Source organism: Wasmannia auropunctata, unplaced genomic scaffold (genome assembly GCF_000956235.1).
Source record: "Wasmannia auropunctata unplaced genomic scaffold, wasmannia.A_1.0 LD336076.1, whole genome shotgun sequence".
NCBI classification, from domain to species: Eukaryota; Metazoa; Arthropoda; class Insecta; order Hymenoptera; family Formicidae; genus Wasmannia; species Wasmannia auropunctata.
The window spans coordinates 6,993,078-7,020,092 of NW_012026814.1; the positions used below are offsets into that span (position 1 = coordinate 6,993,078).

The 27,015-nt window shown below is 42.8% G+C and overlaps 1 protein-coding gene across 1 annotated transcript in view; it reads right to left on the bottom strand.

Annotated features, from left to right (window-relative positions):
• Nucleotides 1-27,015, bottom strand: part of LOC105449427 (probable G-protein coupled receptor Mth-like 1) — a 129,611-nt gene continuing 102,596 nt past the window's right edge. Inside the window, exons 6-7 of the mRNA XM_011688657.1 lie at nt 16,331-16,469; nt 1-8,176 (exon numbers count right to left, since the gene is read on the bottom strand). Coding sequence (XP_011686959.1) covers nt 7,843-8,176; nt 16,331-16,469 — 473 coding nt within the window. The 3' untranslated portion in view covers nt 1-7,842. The remainder of the gene's footprint in view (nt 8,177-16,330; nt 16,470-27,015) is intronic.

Sequence of the window (27,015 nt, forward strand, 5' to 3'; positions counted from 1 at the left end):
TTTTGTACTAACAGTTTTTCCTGTTTACTACCATTAATATAATAGCAAATACTGTTACAATACATTGTGTAGGAATGGTGTACGATCGGACACACGATCATTTGTATAAATGTTTCTTCGCTTGCTATTAACTTTATATTCTATACTATACGATTAATGACGTTACTGTTAAGATGCTGCTAAAACTATTGTTAACACTATTGTCTATGTTGTATAGCCTCCGTTTTCTCGAAAAATTTATTTCGCACGTGTAATTTTATTTCATATTCAACAGTTTTCGCTTTTAAATATTAATTATTAAATTCGCACTTACGACGCGCGATATTATTTTTTGGCAGTGAAACCGATCTTTTAAAAATGCGAAATGTAGAAAAAAAGAGTATCAAAATGTCGAGTAAATTTGCTTTCGCTCAACTTGGACATGGACAAATGTTGTATAAATATGTATATATGCCAACGTTAAATTCGTTTATTAGTCATAGTATGTTCTTTCAAAGAGTTATCTGTTTTGTCTCTTCTTTTTTTTTCATTTTTTTTTTATACAAGCACCTCAAACATTTTTGAGTTATATCGTAAATAAGATATGATGTGTATATATGATTACCTAATTATTACAAAGCTGTCGCGGCACAATAAACAATCGTTTGCAAATTAATATAATTATGCTGATGTCCGACACATCACGGTACTCATTATTTATTTAATTTCTTTGCAATTCTCGCGCTCTTACTGCAAATTGGAGAATAATAAATAATTATTCTACGTCGAATTTAACGGGGCATATTTTACAACAAATCTCATGTGGTATATACGCAATTTTTTTTTTCATTATATTCGTTGGCTCGCGAGATATTTCGCATTGGCTTAGCGAACAATATTTGTCGTTTCGAATCCTCGATCGTACGAAAGATCGAGCCGCGAGTAGTCCAAAGTGTAAATCCCTTAACTAACTACTCGTACTGGCAAGCTACGTGTACGCGTTGCTGCGTGTCTAAATCGTTACACCTTCACACGTAAACAATCTACTTCGAATAAATTACTTTAAGGCTACGTCCTCGTCGATTATATCATAATATTTCGTACTCTTTCTGAGACACTATCGTCATAACTTACGAACGGGTTTAATATACAATATAAGCGTGGGATCCGTCGTGTGGCGAACCGTGGCGGTTTAGCCGAGACCAAAAAGCCATTAAATGAGACGGCGAACGCGAGTAATTTTAACGTATCATCTGATTCTAAGCTTGAAACCTGTTGCTTCATTTCGTGTTTCGCGTGCCGGAAGAAAGATTGCAATTAGGTCTAATATAAAAATAATCAATTTTTTTCCCATTCTCTCTTGGAACGTTTGGTTCGCCAATTGTATTCGCAGAATTGAAAAAAGAAAAAAAAACAAAAGATTTATTTTCACTCCATATACGCAAGAATTATATTCGCGCGTTTTGAATGAATGCGGCAGTTTCGAAAAGAGAGAATCTCCCCAAGAATTCGTCAATGACAATTCGATCGCGGAATTTGTTTAATTTCATCGCATTAATTTTCGCACAGGACGAATGTGTAAACATCGCAGTGACTTATGCTATGCTAGAGTCTTGACATCTACGGTATGTGCTTAGTTCGTCTAAAAAAAACAACGATTATAATGATATTAATTATAATAACGAAAAGAAAAAATGATGGTGGTACCAATAGCATGATAATAATACAGTATGACAATAATAACGATAAGGATGTTATCTACAAGAATGCGACGGCACGTGATGAGCTACGTATGCCGCCGTGTGACGGTGACTTGCTTACGAATATACGCGCTCTTACAAATCGATAAATAGCAGTCCTTTATATTACTGCCGTAACGGACGCAACATAAGAGAAGAACTATTCCGCTCGCAGCGATATTTTACTTGACGAGTCATTCATCGTTGTGTGTGGCGAAATATGCTAATTATTCTCTCGGTAATCCGGTGCGATCGTGATTCTCTTTTCTTTTTCAACATCGTTGTTACTCGTCGATACACTTAATTATATACGGCGGATTTTCACATGCACGCACGCACGCACGCACGCACGCATTGCAGCGCAATTAATTAATTGCGGCAAACGTACACACTTATACACGTTAACAAACAGCTAATAACGTCGCCGGTCCAGCCGCTCGATTTCCTCGTGCCGACACGGAATCGCGGCGGATTAATTCCTCGCGTGGGGGCGATTAATCAGTTACGTCGGATTCTTTGATGAAGACTGGAAAGAAGAGCTAGCCGAGCCGTGACGTCATTTTGCAATCGTATACGCTATATAAAAAGAAGGAGGAACTAACGAGATTTTCTGGGACGACCTGATTCTGATTGCGAATAACTCGATTGATTCTCAAAAATTGACAAGCGAGTTCGTGGTTATCCGCAGGATAATTTGCAGCTATCATTTGAAACGTCAGGAGTAACATTTTTTTTTTACGAAAGAATGAGAGAAGGGTAATTTATTGAAACTTTCGATATTCGAGATTAAATTGGGTTAATTATCGAGCTTGAGATTGGAAACCATGTTAAAATTTAAAGACTCGACATTAAATTTGACTCACTTCGCGAAAATGCTTTTAGCCCATAAATCGTTGACGACTCAAAAGCTATCCCGTGATTTTGTTCATAAAGGTGTTAAATCGCGGATTTTAAGGAAAGACTGCTCGTGACATTTCTTGTAATGTTAATCGCGAGTCATTGTACTGTTCGATATCTGGACGGGTTTTGCGTTTTTTTTTTATGAAATGAGAAACATGGCAATCATTTCACTTTTCCCGCGATATAATAGTATATATAATAGTAATAGTAGATAATAGTAAGATCGCGCAAAACGAGGTACTCTCATTCGGAAATCAGGTAATCTCGGTTGGATCTCGGTGAATAACGGACGCGCGTTTTCAGTCTCTTCCTAGATGCTGCACGTAAAACACAATGACTTCCCTAATTTCTAATCCCTAATCACTAAATTTCGGCGCCCAAATCAACTGTGAACGCCAATCTCGTACGCCAAGATTCGAAAACTCGGGCGAGGTTCCGTTTATAATCCTATACATCCGACTACATCGTACAACTAATCCTACCTATATCGATTTCTGATCAGCAATCACAATTCCGTGCGATTAAAATGCGCCGCTGTTCTTCGTTATGCACAATCATATCACAAAACGAAATGCTTTGTCCTGATAACAATGTAAAACGATCCCGTCGAGTTATATACTTTCTCGTGTTGCGATACGTCTGTCCGGATATATAAAACGAAACGAATCGTCGCTGAAAATTGTATTCCCGATTATTTCTCGATCGTCATAACGAGATACATCACACACGCAAACAGCTCGCGCAATCCGTTCACCGCTGTTCAAATGCAGACGCCGACATTTGGGACAGGCAATAAATGGAACGGTGACCAAATCGTTGTGGAGCGTTATTAATCCTTTAATTCGCGAAATTTCGTATATATACACCACGTATTCTGATTTCAGAATTGAGAATTGTGCGATGAGAAAGCGAGTAAAACGGTCAAAATAAAATATTAATCGAAGCTCTCCTATTAATTTGACCCTTTATGCTATTCTATACCTTCGTCAATATGGAACCGATGAATTCAAAGAATCGCATAAAATAAACATCGTGATATTTCGTCGCGTCTTCGTCCCCGTTTTCCCTGTCAGGGAAAATTTTTGAGAGAAAGCGATCACACGTGTTGCAGCTATAAAGGGTCAAACTCGAGGAACCGACCGACGGCTTCGTCATCGTCCGGTTTCTCCTTGTATACGCGATTCGGCGTGCCGAACGCCGCGTTTGAAAGGCATTTCAGAAGGCATTGAATTCCCAGTGTGTATTGTCACGAGTTGACATCGATTACATGCCTTGACCTACCTACACGTGATTCTGTTTACGTGCGCCTCGCGATCATAAAGCCCCGGGGCCTGACGCGAAACCTGACGTCCCGCTACGCCTCAGAGAGCGCCGGATGTGGAGAGCGATCTGTATCTCGAGTCTAGGAAAGCTCGACGTACGAGTTAATCATTGTGTTGTGCCTTCCGGCGAAGAGGGCACACCTCGTCACGTTAAAATCGCTCGAAAAATTGTTAAGCCGAAGTCGGTGATTCGTTGTACTATCGAGCGACTATGTGTATTTTATATAGTTTGACTCGGGGTGGATCTTCGTTGCAAAAGTGTCTCAGTAATTCAAGCAATTTTTGTGATCGATTTATTTGTGTGTTGACAATGCCGTTTGCGTTGCCTGATCCATTCTGTATAACGAATCACTTCATAATTCTAAATGTATAGCATGAAGAAGTATTTGCTTTCTTCAAAATCGTATAATACTTGTACATAATACTAAGAAAAAAAAAAAGAATTCTTCAAAGTGGCAGTTGCGCGGTTAGTGTATCCTGATTAGTCTTAATGTACCTGATAACAGTAGTATCCCTGATGGCAGTACATATAGAGCTTCGCGGGAGTCCTTCTAGAGTTCCCTTCCACGAAGTCCTTCCTCGGCGTATCCGCTTCCCTCGACGGAAAATTAAATGAAGAATACTTATAACGCGAGGGATATCGAATCTGTCTCTGATAAAGTGAAAATAACGCTTCTATAAAGTCTCTCTTTACGAACGAAAAAAATATTTTAACGCATCGAACCATGAACAATTAAAAAAAATTTTCGGAGCTTTAAAAACTAAAATTCATAAATAATTCTACATCCTTCGTCCGTTTTCGTCGCTGACGTCGAAAACCGCCGCGACGGTCGTCAGTATAAAATGTATTCCCAAAACGACCGAATCGAAATCGACATTCGATTCCTTTTATAGAAAAAACGATCGGATGGAGAAACGTTGCGTAAAAGGATCTACTCCCGAACGGTCGCACAAACGGATTACTCGTGCGCGGAGCGACGCACACGTCGACAAATTGCGTGTACGCGAATTGCGTGCGGAACGTTTTTACGTGCTGTACGCGCAAGTGCGGTTCTTTTTTTTTCGCGTGCTCGCGTACCGAGAACCGAAACAGGACCCCGTTCGACTGATCAACGATAAATTGTGGCTCGGAAGCCACGATGTTGCATGTTTAATGCCAACCAACGGCCGTCCCGCGTAGACCCGGCTAACGACGACGCCGATGCAGATTTATGCTAAAAGAAACGGAAAAGCGATTGCTGCTAGATTCGATAACATCCGACGAATAATGAAGGAAGAAGGACCCGCGGAAGGAAATCCCGTGATGAAACTCCCGATCGTCCTTTGGTAATACGAGGCGCAACGAACGCGAGGCCAAGGCTCTCTCTCGTTCGCCATTACGTCTCGAATTCTCGTATCCAGATCTCGAGAGAGCACAATGATCATTAGGCTGAAAGAAACCACCTTCCCGCTTTTGCTCTCGTCGAACGTTAATATTTTACCGCGAAACGTCACAATAGAAACGTAACGCGATACCTTCTTCTCGTTCCAGTCGGAAGATTTTACACGGATTAAAATCGTGTTCTTCGAGATATTTTAATAAATAGCGACGGTTACGTTAGATTAGCGTTAGCTATACAAACGAATTGTTGGTGTAAAAGATTATCTCAAAAACTGGCCGCCGAAAAACCTGCCGTAAAAATGACGAAAATCGTTTTAGAACGTAAAATTGCCGCGTAATAGCGCAGCTACGACGTTCCATTGTTAAAAGTGATTAATCTCGAGGGGAGGGAACGGGGGGGAGGGAGATACTTGCGCTCGTCGCGAGCCGATATTATTAATATCAATGAATATCGTTGTCCGCTGAAGGAAAAAAAAAAAGAATATTAACTCGCCTCGATCATAAATCACGCATTGTTTCTGCCCGCTACCGAAGGTCCGAAGAGTACGCGTCATTGTCTGTTTTAGCGGCGTAGAGCCATTACAAACTCTGATTTATGAACGATGCGTATCCGAATAGGTTCTCGGGGCTGCGTAAAGACGGCGCACGCTCGGCGTTCCCGATCGCCAAGCGAAGTAGGTAAATTCCGAACACCCTTTTTCAGACAGGTAGAAAATTAAAAAAATGTTCAAATAGCCTTCGAATCGTATTCACAGGCGGCGACGAGGTGCGCCGGACACACGCCCGTTATATTTAGTGATGAATATTCACGGTATATAAAACACGGCAGTAATTGGCCTGAGTCGTGCGGAACTCGCAATTAAGAGACGAGAGCAGAAAAGATCGAAATAGACGTGTGCCTTTTAAACATTTGTGTTGCCCGGATTAACACCCGTCGCCTCCGAATGTTCTGCACTTCTTCTCGCATCGTGCTTGCGATAGATACGTTGTAATGTATACAGACATCTGTACAATGTCTCGTCGGCTAGGAGTGCCTCGAGTGCGCGAAAGCGTCGAACTCGAGCTAAAATATCGCAATTAAAAATCTCCGGCGTGATCCGAAGTATCGTAAATCCGAAGTGTCAAATCTTTCTCGCGTCATTTTGCAAAAATTTTCAATATTACGTATGCCGTACGTAAAAGAAAAAGAAAAATAGAAATTAACGTACACGAAAATGCTCTAAAATGCGAGATCGACGAGATATTGTGGCAAAGAGTTTCTGTTAATTGCGCACGGGTGAGTAATTGCTCATGTCAGAGAAGATGGATCGCGCGGCGGTAAGTCCGGCAGTACCAAAACAGGAATGGACAATTAGCGTTCCCGTTCTTTCGTCAGCGAAATTTCACGATCTATCTTTGTCGGCGCGAGTGTACCCAGTTTTCAGATCCAATGACTAGGACTAAGTGTGTTTGCCGCCCGTTTCGTGGCAATCTGATAGATTGTTGGCGGTCAGCACCCGCGCGCTCGAACGGAGACGGTCCGGAAGTTACTACCGAGATTTTAGATAATCGTATCCGCACTGCTGATTCCCCCGATTGTATTTCGCTCGACAGATGTTACGAGACGGTTGAGTTAACGACTACAACTTCGTCAAATAGCTCGCGACAGGGAAATCGAGTCTTACGTGACTTACCTTGTACACGCATTTAAACGCTGTGTCATCCGTTTCTTTGTTCTTACCATTCTCTCTGTCTCTCAACGAATAGAAATTCGCATTTTCGTGCAAAATTTTACGGCCAAAATACGACGGAGCGTAAATAATTTCTCTCCGTATTACTGCACGAAATTGCGCTATCGCGTTTCGCAAGAAGAACTCAAACAGCGAGAAAGTACAAAACATGTCTAAAATACGTTCGGAAGGCGTCCTAAACACTTTCGGGTGTTCTCCAGACATTTCCCGGGCTTCCCTCGAACTCGCGTATTGTCTGGGAAATGTCAATAAGAAAACATTTTCAGCGAGGTCTCTCAAGCTTTGCGGGTCGACGAACCCGACGGGAGGCCTCTTACCGAATCGATCCTGCGGAAATATCCTTCGGTCGATTAATTCCGACGTTATTATACGGCGTTATTATATAATATCACGGCAATGCCTCGTTTGTATCGCCGATATACGCGAAGCTTGTCAACACGATACCTCGCTCGCGAAGAAAAAGTGAAGCGAAAGAGACCGTTTGTGACGCTGTCATTGACGCAAAGTGCAATCGCTAGTCTCCCGGTGAACGGAGACCATTCATATAGGTTCCCCCGTTACGACCCTTTCGCTCGTCGCCGTGTAAGTTTCAGAAACTTCTCCGAGGGCGACGAATTGCAGCCGCGAGCCGAACTCTCGGTAGCTTCAATCACGATTGAAATCGGATTGCTCTCGTCGCGCGCTTATCGACCAACGGGGCGACCGACGACAAGCGTGTTCGAGCGACTTTCGCAACTTGATGACTGACGCGAGACTTCCAAGCGACGGAAGACCGACCGCGGTGTACCATCTTAGCAGATGGTCTCCAACGGCGCGGTTTTGGTGCTCGGGTTTTGCGTTACGCTATCGCCCATGCTAGGCATCCCGTGGCTGGTCGTGCTGTGGCCGTTACCCTGCCTGCCGGCGTTGGTTTGCGGGTTCCTGTTGAAGTATCTCTTGAGCGCCGCTCGGACCTGCGGCTGGCAGCCGACCGCCGCGAAGATCAGCACTCCCTGGAAGGCGTTTATCAGATCGGTGAAGTACCAAATGTACTGCGGCCCCCCGACAGCCCATGAGACAACGTCGGCCACCCAGGTGACACCCATCACGATCACCAGTTTCATGCATATGCGGCCCAGCGTCGCTCTGAAAGCGGAAACAAAACAGAAAATCGCTTAACACGAGATGCTTTCAAGAAAATAATGAGAAACGTTTACGTGGAATTTTAAAATAGCATATCCTCGGAAATCTTAAAGATAGCACGACAATGACAGACAGTAAATTAATGACAACAGAACGTTGTGTGACGTCTGTAATTTCAGTCAAACTATCGGCTAGAGTCCGCACGTGTGAATCAGAGAGGCCGCAGGCACGAGAGAAGGATCATGAGTGGAATTGATTGTAATAGCTGGGTTGACATTTCGTTATTGTTATACGAACGTTGTGTGCCAGCGACGTCGCTGAATGCGATATTGCAAGAAATTATTTATCGCGCCACGAGACTCTCTCCCTGACGGTCAATAAAGCAATCGTACGCCTCGCTACACGTGACATGCGTAATGAATGTAAATGGTAAACGCGATTAATTGACATTGTTTATTTGATATGCGAGACTGCCGCTTCGCCCCGTTATATAAATAATAGGCGATTATAAATTTGCGCTTTTCTCATTGGCGTTTAACTATTGACTTTTCGAAGCTTCTGTCTCTCCCTCCCACTCTTTCCCTCTTCCTCGGGGCATGAAATATGACTCGATTCGTTCTGCGATCTCCGTGTCGAAAGGTATAGGAGAGCGAAACCTGCAATTCTTTGCGGAATGTCGGGGAACGGGTACACAAGAAAAAAGTTCCGCTCAGATCATTATCCGTTATCAAACGAGTCGTACGAGTCTCGCGGGCGAACGCGCACTCGCACTGGTGGCATCGATTCGATGCACTCTGGCATCCCATATATAATATATGCGTTCCACAGGGGGGGCCCCGAAGTCAAAGCGTTATTAATGCGCGCCGTCAGAATATTCGCGGCCCGTAACACCGTACATACACCGGGCGGTATCGCAGAGTTATGACGTCTCGTAATGTCGCTCCGGCGCGCGGCGGCGTGTGCGAGCCGGCCGGCCGGCGCGGCGTTATCCTGACGCGCCACGTTCTCTCGGTCGCAGCCACCGAGAGAATTCTATTTTCGTTGGCGTTGCTAATTATTATGAACGGACCGCGTGCAGTCACTCGGCCGTCGCGAGCGCGAAATCCGCGGAGGGGTCCCGGAGGTGAAATGGACGAGCGCCGAAAATAACGTCAAGAGGAAGGGAACGGGAGAGAGAAAGAGGGACAGGAACGACGGGAATGTTGTTGAATATGATTTGGGAATCCCGTCTATCGATAGAGACGACCGGAGTTGTCCTCGTGCAGACAATTTGGTAACTCGAAGTCGTGAGAGTGTCGGCGAACAGACAGAAATTGAAATGGCAGCAGGAAAGCGCGTGATATGTCGTTTCAATTACTGCAAGTGTTATCGCTTTAACAGTGTAAGGGGTGATGATATCATAAATGAGCGGTGAAAAGATTTAATCGGTTTTTAAGAGGGGGATCTAAACATCTCTCTGCCTTTATTCCTTTCTTGCATGTGTATATATAGAGCCTAACCGTAGGAATATGTAGAGTAGCTCTCAAGTACTCGTTCGAGAAAAAAATGATTTTATTTGAATAATTATATGCTGATGTGGAATCGGATGTGGAATCTTAGAGACTCTTACTTTTACAGATATAAAAAAAGAAAATAAAAATAATTATATTTTCCATTTTATATATACGTGTCGCTGTATTTTCTTGTATTTTTCAGCATGCATTAAATGCGCACAGAATCAATTTTGTTATTTCGCAAAAAAAAAGACATAATTGGTCAAAATTACAAAATAAGTGGCAGGAAGTCCACATCCACAGTTGAAGCTTAAGTGTAAAATAATTACAACCGCAGGAGATGCAAAATAAATGCATCTTGTTTCCGCGACGCGAAACGCGAAGGAGAGCCTGTTTTATAAACGAGGTAATATTACGCTTCCGTCGAAGCTTCCGTCCGTAGAAGCGCTACGCGGTATTACCTTCGCCGGCGTGTCCGCGCGAAAATTTCACCGGCTCGCTCGCTTGCGATGTGAATAAACGAGAAAGGTTTCGGATCGTTGCCGAATGAATGCGATACGATCGACCGTGACAGCTGTCGCGCATCGAACAAAGCGCGACCGGAAGTGGGATGTATCGACTGGAGCGTGTGGAAACGCGGAAAAGTACGATATAATTTGCGCGAGGGTCAATATTACGAACAACAATAACCGGCGAGAGAATTCCTACGGGAGGGAGGAGTGGCGAGAGCGAACGAGGTGGAATGGTGGTCCACACACGGAAGCTCCGTAAATATTGAATCCCGCCGCCGCTGTTCTGTGCGGGCCGAGCCGGGCGTGTAACGTGAGACAATAAGAAGAAGAAATGGGAGAGAACAAATGAGAGCGCGCGGGAGAGAGAAAACGCGAGAGAGTTTCAGAAGGCAACGGCCCTGGAACACAAAAGACTCGAAGGAAGATGTCCATTATCGGAGGATCGCGAGAAAGCGGGAAAGGGAAACGCGCGATTCGAGCGATCGTCATACGTGGCTTTTTCCTTTTTGGCTCTCTTCCGTCGTCGAGCAAACAAGCCGAATGAAGTCGTTACAAGACGCATCTGCTACATACATACATGAGAAAACTCCATTTTTCACACATGTACCAACTATATAGAGTCGCATTCTTTGTCGTTTATGTTACAAACGGTACAATTGATGGCTCAAACATTTTCGCACGTCGGTCCTTCGTATGAATAATACGATTTTCACAAATACATATATAAAATGTGGTGAATCGTTAAGGAAGAATAATCGACGTCGCGTTCTACGTTTAAGATAAACCGCGACGAGCTGTGATTCCGCCGAGATTTCGCGTTTCCACGCATTTATAGAGCGACTTCGAAGTCGCGCAATGAAGAGGAGCAGAGTCGAGTCGCGCAATTATTATCTCGTTTAATCGACGGAGCAAAAACGGTGAATATTGGACGAGTCGCGCGAGACGAGCTGAAGTCGGAAGATGAAAGCGACAAGCACCGTGAAGCGGCGAGCGGGGAAAACGCGGGCGGAAAACGATCTGAAATAGACAGCCGCGCGCGCGGGAGAGCGTTTATGCGCGTTTATTCGTGGTTGCGAATAAATGTCAATCTCCGCGGACGGCAAGAATGGCGGAAGGTCCGCGAACTCGACGACGGAGTTAATTGACACGAGTAGACGGCGGCGGGGAGAAATTTGCGCGGCCCCCGCGACGATGACTTGGGAAATATCAAATGCGGCTTGATGCGCGGCTAGCTAGAAAGGGTCGACGACTTCGAATAAAATTTTAACCATCGCCGCACCGCGTGTTTACCCGTCGTCAGGCGGCTTTCGAAGTTTCTTGTATGTTCGCGCAGTTAATCATTCATAAGTCATGCGGCATAAGCTATTTTTAGACGCGCGACGCGGACGCCTGGGCCTTGCAATCAACGCCAATACAATTCGCTATGGTATACCGTTAGAATGCAATCGTCGCGGCCGGCCGGCCAGCCGCGGCGCCTGCCCTCCCCAAAGGGTCACGGAAATATCGTATCCTCCGTAGAACCGCCAGTCCAGGATGTTCGCGACCAGGCATGTACGGGAATACTAAAAAGAAAAGAGGGTAAGAAACATGGGGCAGATAAATACGGACAAGTTACAAAGGAAGTATACCAGCTGCAATTGCAACATAAAAGTGTGTGTAATAAAACCTCTTGCCAACGGCGGACGCGTCCGCACTTGTAGATCTTGCTCGCAATTCCCTGTACTTCCTTCCAAGAAATCCACATCCACGGGGGAGGGGGGGGGGGGCGAGAAACGTGAAAATACGATATAACGCGAGAGAATCCTTCTTTCCGCGATTTAAGCGCGAAGCCAGGAAGTGGCGGCTTACGGGCGACAGACGCGGAGGCAGGTATCGCAGAGATATACCTACTGCCTATATAAGTATATTTATACGATCCTCTCTCTCTCTCTCTCTTTCTCTCCCCCTCTCGTTCTCTATGTGGAGACTATTCTCGCGCGGTCGCGAGAACAGAAATACTGTTGCGCGTCTTCTCGGACGTGCGGAGCGGGCGTCGGTATAAAATATTTTTTTGCCGGTGAAAATCCGCTATCTCGGCTCCGAGGCGAGGAACCGAGGAAACACAGATCTCCACTTTACGCGACCGCGAGAGGAAAAAGGGTGGAGGCGGCGACGACGGTGGAGACGCGAGAGTGCATCGGACTTGACGAGCTGGATCAGTACGTCGGACTCGGCACTCGGTCCTCCCGACGGTTATTGCGAGTGTTTCATACCGCGTTTACGATGGCCCCGTTGCCGTGTCGCGCCTTTTGTCAGAGGATAATTCGAGCCGGCTGCTCCTCGCTATGGCAAACGTCAAATCGGACGTGACGTCCGTACGTTATTTGGCGCCTCACTAAAACTATCTGTCCGGTCGCGCGTGGGACGTTTCGAAATGTCAAGAGAATCTTTTTCGCACGACAGTTTTTTTCTCACGAATGTATATTATACCATAATTGAGTCCGCGATTCGCGTGGCAACCAAAAATTGTCACTCCGTTCCAAGGAAGGCTGTCACTTGCGATCACTTTTAAACGTGTTTGTTATACTTAATTTCTATCGTAACAAGCGTTTATTCATTGCGTCCAAAACGTAGAATTAAAAAAAATAAAGACATTTCAGTGTTCCCACTGTTTATTTCTAACTTTATTTCACTGTTTATGAACATATTTGTGTATTCTAATTTTAACGTATGTATTCATTGAGTTATAATCATAGCTTCTTTTTCACTAAAACCGTCTTTAAGCTTTAAACTGAGATATAAAATATAACATAAAAAAACAACAAAAATAAATGATACAACTCCGTGTATTTCAATGAAGGCATTAATATTTGAGGTTGATATTTATCTTATTCTTTTCCATGACAAACAAAAGTAACTGTGAATTTAGTTGAATAAGAAAAATAATATTGTTATTCTCATAAACACTATCGATATACGATATTTGCAGATTTTTGCAAGGCAATCTATCTACGTCGGGGTGTTCCGGAAACTGTGCAAACGTACGTGATAAACGAAATCCGTTCGTTCGTCGAAGGTATAGAACGAACTCGGGATGAGGCGAAATCTGCATGTGCTATTACGTTTCCTTCGCCAACAATGGCCGTATTGTATTCGTGTACGTACATCACGGCGGGCAAATAGCGTCGTCGAAATCGCGAATTGGGATCGTCAATATCAATCTCGAATAGAGCGGGAGGATGTAAGCGGATCGAAGGGAGGCGTCGAGGCGAATGGAAAATAACGATTGCCTGATATCAGATCAGTCGGCTTGGAAGGTAATAAAATAAACCTCTCCTGCGCGCGCGCGAAGTATGCACTCTATAAAAAGAATCCGTCCGCCCGTGCAAATCGGAAAGTACGAGGTGTCAAATACCTATCGTCGTAAAAGAAAAATTGAGAAATATTTTGACGTTCCAACGTCGGAGCTTTTATACGCCTATGTCGTCTGCATCTCAGCGTTTCACGTATCAAGTTAAATTACATTTTGGTAAATAAACTCGAAATTCTAATTCTAAAATTCTATTAAAGGTGAAAATCGCTTACTTGCGAGGTATAGAAAATAAATAAGACTCGTAGTATTTTAGATTGTTGCTCCATATTAGAATCGTGAATAAAAATTTGGAGTTGGAGTATTTGCGCTTTGATTTGACTTTCGAAGATTTTCCTCGGTTTTCGCCACGCGTCCTTTCGTCTGCCATCTTCGCGCGAAACCAGTTATCCTTGATATTCAACGAGCCTACGAGACGCCGTCCTTCGGCGTCCAAAATAAAGTCCCGTATTCCCGCGAAAAACGGGAGAGACCGGACGAAATTCGCCTGGGCCAATAAAACTTGGTCGTTTCCGAGGCGTGTGAGTGTCGTTTCGCAGCCGCCGAAACGATCGGGCGTTCCTGTTTCTCGGCGGCCGACTGTGCGGAACGTCGCGTTTATTATCGTTGCAACGAAGCGCGTCGGAAACGGGCCCGTAAACGCGGCTGTTGGCACAATTCCGGGATATTCCTAGAGATATTGCGGGGGCATCGATATTCCCGCGTGCGCGTGTTATCAACACGTTTTCGCCGTCTTCTCACGAAGGGCAAATCGGAGTCGATGCACTTCGTCTTTCGGTCCAGTTCGGGATATTGCGAAAACGATCTCTTCTCGTTTGCGCATTGTTACGAGCAACGTTTCCGATATAACGAGCTTATGATGTGCTTCGGTCTATTACTGCTTCGTGCACATGCTTTCGTTTATTTAAACTCGAATTATATGGGAGGGGTTTTCGTATGCCGCGTGCAAGATGTTATAGGGGTAAAGTTCTCGCGTGTCCTAAACCGTAATTCTTTAATGGCCGTCCATTTTTACGTGACAAAGTGTTGCCTCACGCGTATCGTTTCACTTCGATCTTAAAATAGATCGGGCAAATTGATCGATCAATTGAATCGATTAACCAGACTCCGCGCGGGGTGAGCGAATCAGTCGGATGCAAAGATAAGCAGATCTTCCAGTTCGCGCGAACGAGTTTATCTGCCTTGCGCGGCAGCAAGGTCGCGGGTTTTTTAACTTTTATTGCTAACGACAGTTCTTCGAAAACTTGCAGAAAAACGCGAGAAGAATATCTCGTCAAGTCTCACGGTCGGGCGTAAGGTAAACGTTTGCGCGAGACAAAGACTGGCTGGCTGGCCGGTTGATGTCCCGCGTGACGAGCGCGCGACATGTGTTTACGAATCTCTCTCGCTCTCGGGAAGAAGCTGCATGCCGCAGGAATACGCGTTATTATTTTTCACCGTGGAATGCCGGTGAAAGCCATATTCGTCGGTCGCAAGGTTGGCAAACGTCTCGAGAACTGGCTGGCAATACCATTCTGCTGAATTTAGGGGGACCATCAGCTGGTCGGCCCCGAGCCATGCCGTCTCAGTTAATCCGACCAAACTGATGTAGGACGATCCTTCGTTAATCCATCGATAAATTGGCTGGTTCCGAATACTCGGATACACGAATACTCGTACACGAAGAGACCGTGCTCGCGGAACATAATTAAATTCATGTCTCCCTAATCACGATATATATCTCTTGCGTCTCTCGCTCTATTTTCTTACTTCAATTAATATTATTATATCTTTTTTCTTAATTAATTTCGCTCAACTAATATCGTTACGAAGTAAAATGTATTCATTATTCCGTTGGTAAGAGAAAACGTAAATATGCCTCGAGCATTGTTATTGCCGTATATTGTACAGAAAGATCGAATTTTACGTTGCAGAGAAATTTATTTATTAATGTACAAAAGCCTTTTGTGGCATAAAGAATAAATTGATATTCGTGTAAAAGAAGGAAAAAAATGCTGTTATTCCGTACAATTTCTCTGATAAAATCCACTATTTATTTAAACAGAACGAATGACACGCAAATGAGTATCGTGTTCGTTTAAACAGTTGAAACATTATAAATTATAACGAGAAAAACAGTAAAACACTGTCGGCGTTGAAAAGTTCAGAAATAAATTAGGCAAATAAGAGAGCGATATTTTGCTTTGAAAGATTCTCGGGTAAACGTTTAATTTCAAAAAAGTTGTCTCGATTTGCAATCCGGTTCTGAATGTACATCATCATGCGTATGTAGATGTACTCAATAACTTATGAGTTTCGTCTTACAATTATTATAGATTTATTAGTTTGGTCTTAAATATATTTATTTAATGTTTTATATTATATGTCAATATTGCGGCAATGTTTTATCATGTTGACAATTTTGCCCAATTCTTAATATATAAATTGATTTAAATTATTAAACAGGCTATCCGTATATCTTGTTTTCTTAATCGTCACCTGAATGTCAAATCATAATAAAAGATTTGGGATTGTGCAGCTGATTGGCGACTCAACTTGTACAGAGAGTGTGTGATCATGCTTAATTTTTTCATGCTGAAAATAGCTCCAAATGCAGCCAAAAAGTTCGAAATCTGTATGTATGCGTAATTAGAAATTTTATATTTATGAATAATCTCTGCGTACCAAGTATCGTGCCGCACTCTCATTTGCTTAACTTATTTGTGAATTATTTCCACGGAAATAGTAGTGAAAAAAAAATAAACGAGAAAGATATATTACGGTCCCTCTTTTTCAGTTTGAGACGAGGAGAATGTTTACTTACCTCTCGGTAGTACTTTTCACGAATTCGCCTTTCCAGAGACCGCACGTCAATTCGCGAGCAGTTACGGCGAAAAATATAAGATTTACAGCCAGGAGCACTCCAATCGGTCCAAAGAAATACGCCAAGATTTCCATGTCACCTGCAAAGCAAACAGGACGGATTTAAAATTCTGTAGAAGAGGAAAAACCGCGGTCTGCTTTACGATTGTATAACACGAGAGATTATTCCGCTCGCATAGTTACATCGTAATAAATAATTTTTGCAATTGCTTGTTTATTTAATTGCAAGTAAATTATATCGTGACGATATTTTTATAAGAATAATGTATATTATTTTTTATCGTATTATATAGCCTTCAAATTTCACGCGCAAATGTGAATAGAGCCTAAAATTCCGGTAAGTAACAATAACGCTGACGACGTTTACGCGATCAAAACGGTAGTAACGGGTTCCCTAGAATTCTCCATGAGAAACGAGCGCTGATTTCTATTTTGGCTTCACTAACGGCCCATCGACACGAAACGGTTCTTGCACCTGGATTAATCATGCGGCGGTTCTCGTCCGCGCAGGATGACCTCGGGGCCAGGTCGATACTCCAGATTTTGAGCAGTGCAAATACCCGAACGGCGGTGGCTGTTTCACGTTGCAAACTGGTTCAATAATAAACGGCGCGATCGACTGAATGGTCAGAGGGTTTATCCTCGCAATGCTTAATCCGACGTCTGTTCAAAACGCCGCGCCGTTCGCAGAAAACGCCGAGCAATATGTGAAAACGCTGCCGGTCTTCGATGTCGGAAATATGTCGCCGATGACATTTTGACTCGCTGCGTGAGTGTCATTATTGTTAATTAAAATTCGCGTAATTTTTATTCTACAGAATTATAAAGTTCTAATTTATCGATGAGGAGAAAGGCGCGAAGAGAAAGATGCGTCTCTCAACGGAATGCGGAAGGTGGACTTTCGTAATGCACACAGGCGGAAATGGACGGGCAGATTTATGACAAGCAAATAAATCGTACGGTGTCGACCTGCACCGACGGATCGACGCCGGGCGCGGGTTTATTTTCTTGCCCGTATCAACGGGCGGCGCGTTACGACAGAAAGAAAATAAGGCGCGTCGCGCCTGCCGGAAGTTGGCCTTCGTAACGAACGTCTGAATGTGTGACGCGTCGCCCACATTGATTCTTAATTATTTATGACGCCGCGCGGAGAACGGTAGTTCGCGATCGCGCGCGCGATAATAACCAATGGGGCGAGACGCACTTTGTTTCCGTTATCCAATAATGTTCGATAGCCGATAACTTTGCTGCAGCGTCATTGCACATTTGTCTCTCCCTCTCGCGGATAGCGTTGTTTACGCACCGCCCGGCCGCACATATCTCAAGCGATTAAATTTTTCGCTCTCTTCGCAGTGTGCGTGCACCATTTCCAAAAGGGGCGTAATTATTCCTCATCCCACAATCGGCCGCGGGATTAACCCCGCTTTCGTTCGATTTTTAACAAAAAAACAGCCACAAGATAAAAATACAAATATTATAATACTTTGTCTTTTTTTACGATTTTATGAATTAGATAAAATAACAATAAAATAAAATATGACAAAAAGGTTCGATTTAATGTGATTTGAGGGACAGTGTTCTTTTGTGGTATACAAAAAATTATATTTGCTCTTGTTGTACCAGGATAGTTTTTAGAATTATTTACATTCATGTAAACTCTTGTTGCTAAAAAGTATGCCAAGAATATATAACGCGCAATCCTTTGAAATGCGTTTCGGAAGCGTGGTAACAATGCTAACGGCCGCGACCTTTGTCTCTTGTTTTCTGTTATAATTCTCTCCCCCGTTCACTTGTAAATCCCTCTATTTTTTTAGAGGAAATGCTTTTCGTGAAATTATTATGTCTCTATCGGAACACGTTATTGTATTTCACGCGATAAACCGGAGCCAGATAATCGAAGGACAGAAATAAAAGTGGAAAATCCACCCGATTCACGAAGGGAGGTGGGTGAACGCGTGCGATCGCGCGATTGAGCGTGGTAAATTCTGCACGAGGTTACAACAACGAGGGTATTCCGATGGCGATCACGCGACCCGTCGCGCCGCGCCGGCCGTCGTGATCCCATCGAAATTGCGCCCGTCCGCGCGCGCGCGCGCGGGAAAGGGCGGTATGTGTTTAGCAGAAATCATGGTAAATCACGCGGAGCGTGCACTTACCCAATCGCGGGTCGCATCGCATCGGATCGGATCGGATCGGTTTCCCGGTTCCGCACCCGGTGCAAGGCTGCGCGATTCCCCGAATTCCTGGGATGTGCACGCGCTGGTACGCGTGCACGCTCGGATTTCAAGTTCAAGACAGACGTATCCTATATCGCGCCCGTTCGTTAAACCTAGATATTTGTAATACGCGCGAATTCATATTGCTTTACACACACGATATCGCGTGGATATGTCAAGTTTCAATTTATACTATGTTTATGATGTGAGATCAGAAATAAATGCGATATTAAAGCGAGATTAATTCCATCCGGGGAAAAAAGTGCAAAATTGTGATTTCATATAGATAGCACAGCAAGAAAATAATAATCTAACAATACTTCATTTTCATGCACAATGTAATATCGGAAATGAAATATTCCTAAAATTTAGCAACTTGATTATATATTATTTGACTTTATATTATATTATTCTACGACAAAATGTATAAATGATGGTATAAATAATGCATGGAAAATATACGCAATCACACATGACCTTATAATTGAGTTTATGTAGCTGCATTGTGCAAAGAGTAGAATTAATTTACATATTATTATTGTGTTTCCAGTTTATACATGAAATAATAAAATATATATGGTATTTACACCTCTTTCTCTCTTTCGTTTCTTCACGTAATGCAAATTATTAAAATAAATTGATTATGATTCAATCAATATTACAATCAAAATGTAACAAGATTATTATCAAATATCGAGTATTATATACTTATAAAATTACGCAACAATTTTATACAATAAAAATAGGATTCATATGTGAAGTCCGCTATTTCGATCTTTGGTAATTTGGTGACAGAGACCCTGGCCGACTCTCTCGACGGTCGAGCCGCTTTTATCGGGGTGATTTGACCCCTCGCAGCCAACCAGTCCCAATGACTCTTCCAACCCCATAACTACGGATGCAATCTGCCAGAAACAGGCTTCCATGAGGACGCTCCTCCCGTAGCCACTTATCGGCTACGGGGAGGCACCCGCGCGTCCGCAAACAAATCCATAAATAAAATTCTTAGCGGACTTAAAAAGCTTCGAAAAGTGGCAACGTATCGCACACCTTCCGCGCAGGATATTAAATTGCGTCTGACCCAGTGGAGATTTTTCTCGACAACTTTCCTCAAGGGCGACGGAAGTTACGACGAAAATTTGAAGCGAGTTCACCACGCGTCGAATTATTGATCGACCACGGGTATCGCGAGATTATTTTTTCGGATCTCCGCTCGATAGATTCGCGACAGAAATAAAGTGTCGGAGCAACGACCCGAGAAATTTCTGTCGCAAAAGTTGTACCTACAGTATATAAAGACCCACGAAGTCATCAATATTGTCGTAATATCCTACATTTTTCAAGCGATCCGCTAAAAAATTCGAGCGAGAATATTTATCACGGGGCTTGGCACGCCCGTGAAATTAAATCTAATGTGATTTAAGGTAATGCGACTTAGGCGACGCGCGTAAGCTTCACGTTATTTTCCGCTTGATATTTAAGAGAATGCTTTAAAGTTATGTGACGATGTTGGCTCTAATAAAAATAAGCTCCAGCCAGCTCACATGAATCGTACACAAGTTCATCCTTCCTTCCTTTAGCTCGTTTATTATTATATAAATTGATCGAATTAACAATTATTTGAATCAATGAAGAATAATGTTTGAAATTTATAATTTTTACAATTAAATTAAATTTTCAAATTTTAAAACTTAATTAAAATTTTAATTTTTATTTATTGGCAAAGTAAAATGTACCTGATCTTTGTAACAACTTTTGATTAACTTCAATTCGATCACGCAAGAAAATAATGACAATCTAAAAATCTATATCTACCATATAAATAATATTTATATTTACAATAAAATAAATCTATAACAATCTATCTAAAAACGATAATCGTAAAGATTTATTCTTTGTTATACGTATAGCAAAAATCAAATCGTCGAAAAAGTTGTTCTATATATCGCGAATTTGTGTTCGAAAATTGTGTATGTATGTATATATCCGATACGCGGTAATGAATAGATGATGCACATAAAACAATGTAATGCATTTTTTTTTAAATGCGTGCAAATATATCGGACCAACGAACCTTAAAAACGCTTAACGATCCAATAAAATGACATATATATACGTAAATATCGTCAATGTTTTCCTTACTGTATTTGTTAAAACATTTTTAGACGAGGCAAATACAAAAACACGAACAGTGTCGCGTGACTCTAATAAACACAAACAACGGTCGTATAAACACGATGTATGGCTTATATCGGATATAGCGAAATAAAATAAACGTAAAAATTACAGACGGGCAACGAATTGCGGTGAAACCGAACGACCGAATACAGATTTGCGTTGTTCGGAATAACTCCGTTACTCAAGCTCCGTAACTTTTTATCGACGATCACTGATTTCGTAAACCAACGCATATCACATAGCGCCAGAACGTATTCATCGCGAAACTCTGAAATAACGTTGAGCCAGAACGCGTATTCAGCGCAAAATTCCATTGATGTTTGCAATATACACTTTGCTTTTGAATCAATTACCGTTTCATTTTTTTTTACAGAATTAAAAAAATTTAATTTAATAATAAAAATTTATTTATTATTATTCATTTGTCAAAAGCGCTCCGCAAGTTCCAATTAAATGTGGAATTCTACCAGAATTTAATAATAATAATAATAATAATAATAATAACAATTTTATTAAACTGCAAATAAAAACTATTATAAACAAAAATAAAAGTACATTTCGAAACATCATAGAGAAGTACATTTGAAAAGATAAGGCATCAGAAATAGTGTTATTTATAAGTCTAAATCTATAATTACAATAGTAATAGTAATAATAATAATAATTAATTTGCGCGAAAATATATTTTTAGCTCAAGATATCAGATTATTAAGCTTCTAGTCTTGTAAATTAGATTTAAATCTCTCTAATCGCCAAGATCTGCCTCAGTTGTTCCGGATAATCGACCCTTCGCTAATTGTTACGCAATTCTCTGAGCCTCCGCCGTCAGCTGGAATAATCGCAGTTTTTACCTCCCGGAGAGAACCGGCGCTTTCCGCGAAAGCCAACGTCAAACTTTGGCGGCTCGTCACGAAACTTTCGGAACATCGTGTAGCGGGTCCTGTTCGAATAACCGAGCTAACTTGCATCCCGATGTCCGTCGGGAAGGCGCGGAATATTAAACGAATGCGGAGGAGCGAACTTGTATATTCCGGGCTCCTTCCCGGCCTCTTTCTCATCTGGCTGCTCATCAAGGCGGGCGTCTCAAAATGCAACGTACGTACGTACAGCCGCGACGCCACGCCGAAATTCCCTAACTTTATCGAAGCCGGTCTCCCGCAACGGGATCGGAGGACGTCTCCGCTACGCGCGCTGTCTGACACCGCGACAAAGTTTTTCCATCAGACATGCTGGACATCGCGCGAACTACGATGAAATATACGGAGAAAGAATTACATTGAGATGGAGAACGCGGAAAGTCGAGTTGGATTCTCTGTAAAAGAAACGTGCGCATATTCACGAAAGATTAGCATATCAATGCAGCAAAAATGTAAACTCGCGCGAGATTCTGGGGAAAGGAAATGTAAAGACTCGCGAAAAGAAGTATTACTTGTAATAATTACGTCGAATCTCTCGCAGAATATATAGCGGCAAGATCGTTTCAAATGATAATGCGCACGTATTGAACAAAAAATCTAGCTTTTTTTTTCTCTCGAAGCTTAAAGAGAACCAATAAAAGATTTATTCCAATGTCGGGCTACGTTCGCTCGTCTCTCGACCGGGCGATTGACGCGTAAAAACAAGTCCAGAATGTAGCTTCAGCTTGTGCATCTTGCTCAAGACTGCCGGGCGGCATAAGAATACGCGAGGATGCACCATAAAAGAGAAGATAAAGCGTTACGAGCAAAAAAAGGGGATAAACCGCGGCGGCGCGGCGCGGCGCGGCGGGGAGAGACCGGCTTTCGAATCTTGCGGCGGCGAGAGATCGCCGTCTATATTTGCTGGACCTGGCAGGTCGCCAACAATAGCTGTTTCGCACGAGTTATATCTCACTCCCACGGCAACCCGTAACAAACATAAATGAATTATGTCCACGCGTGCCGTTCGATACTTTACGAGAGCTAGGCACCTCCGCCACGGTCAAATCCGATTAGCTCGTCGCCGAAAGTGTTCGCGTTAAATCAATCCACGAGAATTGCGGCGCCGTGCAACTTCACGCACATTTTTATCTTCCCCGCCTGGATCTTTTTTCATCTCGACACTTCCCGTTTTTACGCCGTTACTCCAATTTATGCATGACGCGCTGTTAATCACGGCTAGTTCTCGAGTCGGGACGCAAGGGTCCGACTGCTTCTATTTAATCCGCGAACAAGAGACGTTACACATCGGCGCGCGGCGCCGCGGCGATGTGAATATTTTCCTTGGGGAGCGCGCAACAGGCAATAATTTGCAAGACGCGGTATAAAAGACTCCGTTAACTGCATTACAATAAAATAAATCTCGCGTATCTGAATTTCCAATTTATTGCGTCCGCTTGAGCTCGAGTAATAAACGAAATGGCGTGATAAATAAAGAAGGATTTGGGGACGGGGTTTGTACGGGGTGCTTTCACGGCTCTCTTTAGCATTCGATAATTCCCTCTGCATTTCATTACCATTCCGATTATTCTAATCGCTACTACGTACGATCGTCCCTCTTCCGCATTCTCGTTCCTCCCTCAATTCCCACTCAGTAATCGCGTTAAGCAGCAGAACAAAACGTTTGATCGATCTTATGAATGTAAGTGCGAGAAAATGTAATTCGTATGGCACACATTCTGAGTAATTTTTTAATTTATGATTTGTCGATTGTGATATGTAATATATATACTTTTTAAATAAATATTATTATAGTTTTATATAGGTATGTATATAAATAAAGCTATAAGATATTTATAAAAAATAAAATTTGTTATATTATTATTCTAAAAGAGCTGTAAGAAATATATTCTTTTTTTTTATAGGAACGGCTTTTAGAGTCGTCGATATGTACTTTCTCATATATATTCATGTATGTACGGGAGGAGAAAAGCGGAGAGTTCCATGAATTTCACATGGTAATTTTGCTTTTGGCTGCAAACGGGTTATCGGAGTAACCCTGAATTCTCGGGCGACATAGTTGTATATCAAACTGATAATAGTAATAACAATAGTAGTAAATACACCCGCAGGTGTATTCCGCTACTTATTCTAATTTCATGAAAGTGATTTTATTGCCATAAATCAGCGTAACGCACATAAGACTCCCTTTATAATATTTTACGCTACTTGCGCCTAGTCCCTCTAATCCACTTAAATTACCATCCGCAAAGGCAGAAATATGCACTGAATTAAATCACACAGTAAATCTTGAGCTTTTTCCTAACTAAATATAGCTGAATATTTAATTTAAAGACAGATCGATAGCGAAAACTACTCCACAGATGACAAAATTATTTTTGATGCATTGCCAGTAAGAGATATCTATTTAGTTCACTGATTATAAGCCGCTTATAATCGCTTTTAACTTCAGTCAATTAGTTGCTAATCTCTCACAGACTGCAATGTCCCTGAATATTTTCATCAAGAAAAGATAAATTCAAAATCTTTGTACACAATTCTCCGTGCACTCTTTTTTCGTTATCGATTATACCTAAAAGCGCTATTATCGTTCGACTCGACGACGTTAAATACAAGTCAAGAAACAAGGGATATAAACGCAAAATGGGGGACAATCTCGGGGCCCATTTAAACGCGCATACACGCATTCCTATTAGTATGGGCCGTATAGCCGGGCTACGAAGCAGGGGGAACGAGGGTTTCGGCCGTTTCGCACGACGGGGTTGGACTAGCTGGCGCCAGGTTTATCTCTCTCCCCTATCGCCTCGGCCTACGCCGTTATGGAGTGCCGTTATAGCGTGGGTGAGGGAGGAAAAGGGCTCGCTGCCTGTGTTCGTGGCGCAGGCGGCGCCCCTCGTCTCCTGCAGGAACATTGTGTCAGGGGAAACAACTCGCGATGGCCCCGACGTAGTTTCCCACGAGATACCATTATCCCGATTTAGAACGGGCGGCTCTAACACCGCCAGGTGTGGCTTTTGTACGCGCTCAGGTATCGGCCCCTGCTAGAGAAGAGGCGAGATTGTACGGTGAAAGAAGGTAGTTGAAGCCACAACGTGAAACATCCTCTTCCTCTCATCGTTTTAAGAGCGTTTTATCATTTTAAGATGCGACAATCTTCGGAAGATTCTGCAAGGAACTGATCGAATATTTGGAAAAGAAAGGGATAAAAAGGAGAAAGAGACGGTGTTGTCAATACTGATAAATTACGGTTTGTTTGTATTTTCTGAAATGTTCAAATTAAAATTTAAAAAACGGGAAAATGTATAATGGCAAATCGCATGTATTGATTTCAATCTATAGATTTATAAAATTTATCATTAACGCGATTTCCTTTCCAGATAATAATAAACGTTTTAATGTTTTCGATGCATTGCGGATATTATCTTATATTTGCTATTGTCGCTTTATTGTTTAATTTTGTAACGCTGCAAGTAACAGAAAGGGTTTACGAAATATCATCGGCGCATCGCGCGTGTACAGTCAGGAGGCGCCGGTAATTATTATCCCCTTCGGCTCTTTGATATTCTTCTTTTTCCAATGGGGGGAAAAATCGATCCTCCCATCCGCAACGCACGCGGACAGTCGTGGTTGAGGAATGCGGCGACGAGGTGGATTGGTTGTTTGTAATTGCAATCTCTGGCCGCGACAGGGGTGGGATTCGCGGATCCGTGGATCCGGCATGTAAAAAGTGAGCGTTAATCAGCGGGGTGCGCGCGGCGCGGATCGCGGCCTGGCGTAATTAATATACCCCGCGCCGGCGAGCGGCGTGTTTGCGGCGCGCATCTATAGACGAACTTCACGACGCAAAGCGTTACGCGGCCGGGATTGCGGGACGTGGATTACGTGGGGAAACGGGTCGTTAAATGGCCGGGCATAACAAACCGTAGCCCGACTCACCGAATAGAGTTGTGTGCCCTCCTCTCCCCCCTCGCCGTCGTTACGACGTTGAACCTTATTATCTCCGTTCGGCCCGCGAGAGATTCACAGGGAGATCCGCAGGCATCAGGCCGCGTCTGCCGGTTATTATTGGGGATCCGAGGGTATTAAAGGCGCTTCGGGATGGGGTATCGATCTTCGGCCCGCCCTACGTCATACTTAAATACAATATTTCGGCCGACGCGTAATCCTCTTACGGAAGTATCCGCGCTCGCTAATGCGCCACGCAGAAGCCGACGCAGCGGCCGCCGCGCCATTCTATTCCTTATTGTAATCGATTATTTGTACGCGCGGATAATTATGTATCCCGGGGGGAGAAATCGTACGAGAGAGGCGTACACGGTTTGTACGTAACATTTCAGGGAGCGTGTAATCCTCTTGCGCGAGTCGAGTGCCAGTCATTCAACCGTATTAATGATGTATTACAATACAAATATACATTTATATGAATATCCTTCGTGTACATATGTGTAATAAAAGTATCGTATCCGCACGTGTTCTTTACACGTGCATTTCGTATGAAAGCGCAAATACAAACGCACGTATTCGAATAACTTTTTCGAGCCGCGGATTTCTCTGTCAATCTAAACCCGGTTTATTCACTGCAAAAAACGGAAATACCAATGTTCCGATACCTTTCAATAGCTATTTGTTCGTGGAGAGTAATCGGAAACGAGAACAAACATTTTAAAATAACAAAGATTCCAACAAGAAAAAAAAATGAAATCTAGGGACAATCACTATCTCTAATTATGTGTGCGTAACAACGATTATATTCGCGACATCATTTTATTTTTTTGACGTCGGTCGCGCCGGTGCCGGATGGCAGTACTTCATTAGTAATTAATTCGACACGACCGATCGATTAACAAAACCAATTTAATCGGCACTGCGAGAGCGCGGATGACCAGTTCTATTAATTGGCGGAATAATCGGATCACAAGGGATTGTCGGATAACGGTCTGCTCGCAACGTATTACTTTCGATAATAAGCTCTATTATTGTCTGTCAAATCGATATCTTATTACTATGAAAATGACTTTAGTTTCAGGCACAATCAGTTACGTATATTTTGATATTTAGATTGGAATTTATAAATCGAAATGGAATTTATATAAGTATCGTAAGGGACAAAAAAAAAGAGGCGATATGTTTGAATTTTCACAAAGAGAAGGCTTTGCCTGGTCGACTTTTGTGATTCTGCATATTTTTCATTAAAATACTTCAAACGAATAACAAAAAACGAATAACTCGATCGTTGCATGTTGCATCCGAGAAGATTGAAACGAATGAAATAAAATAAACAATAATATTAATCGCCGCAATAACGTTAAAGATAG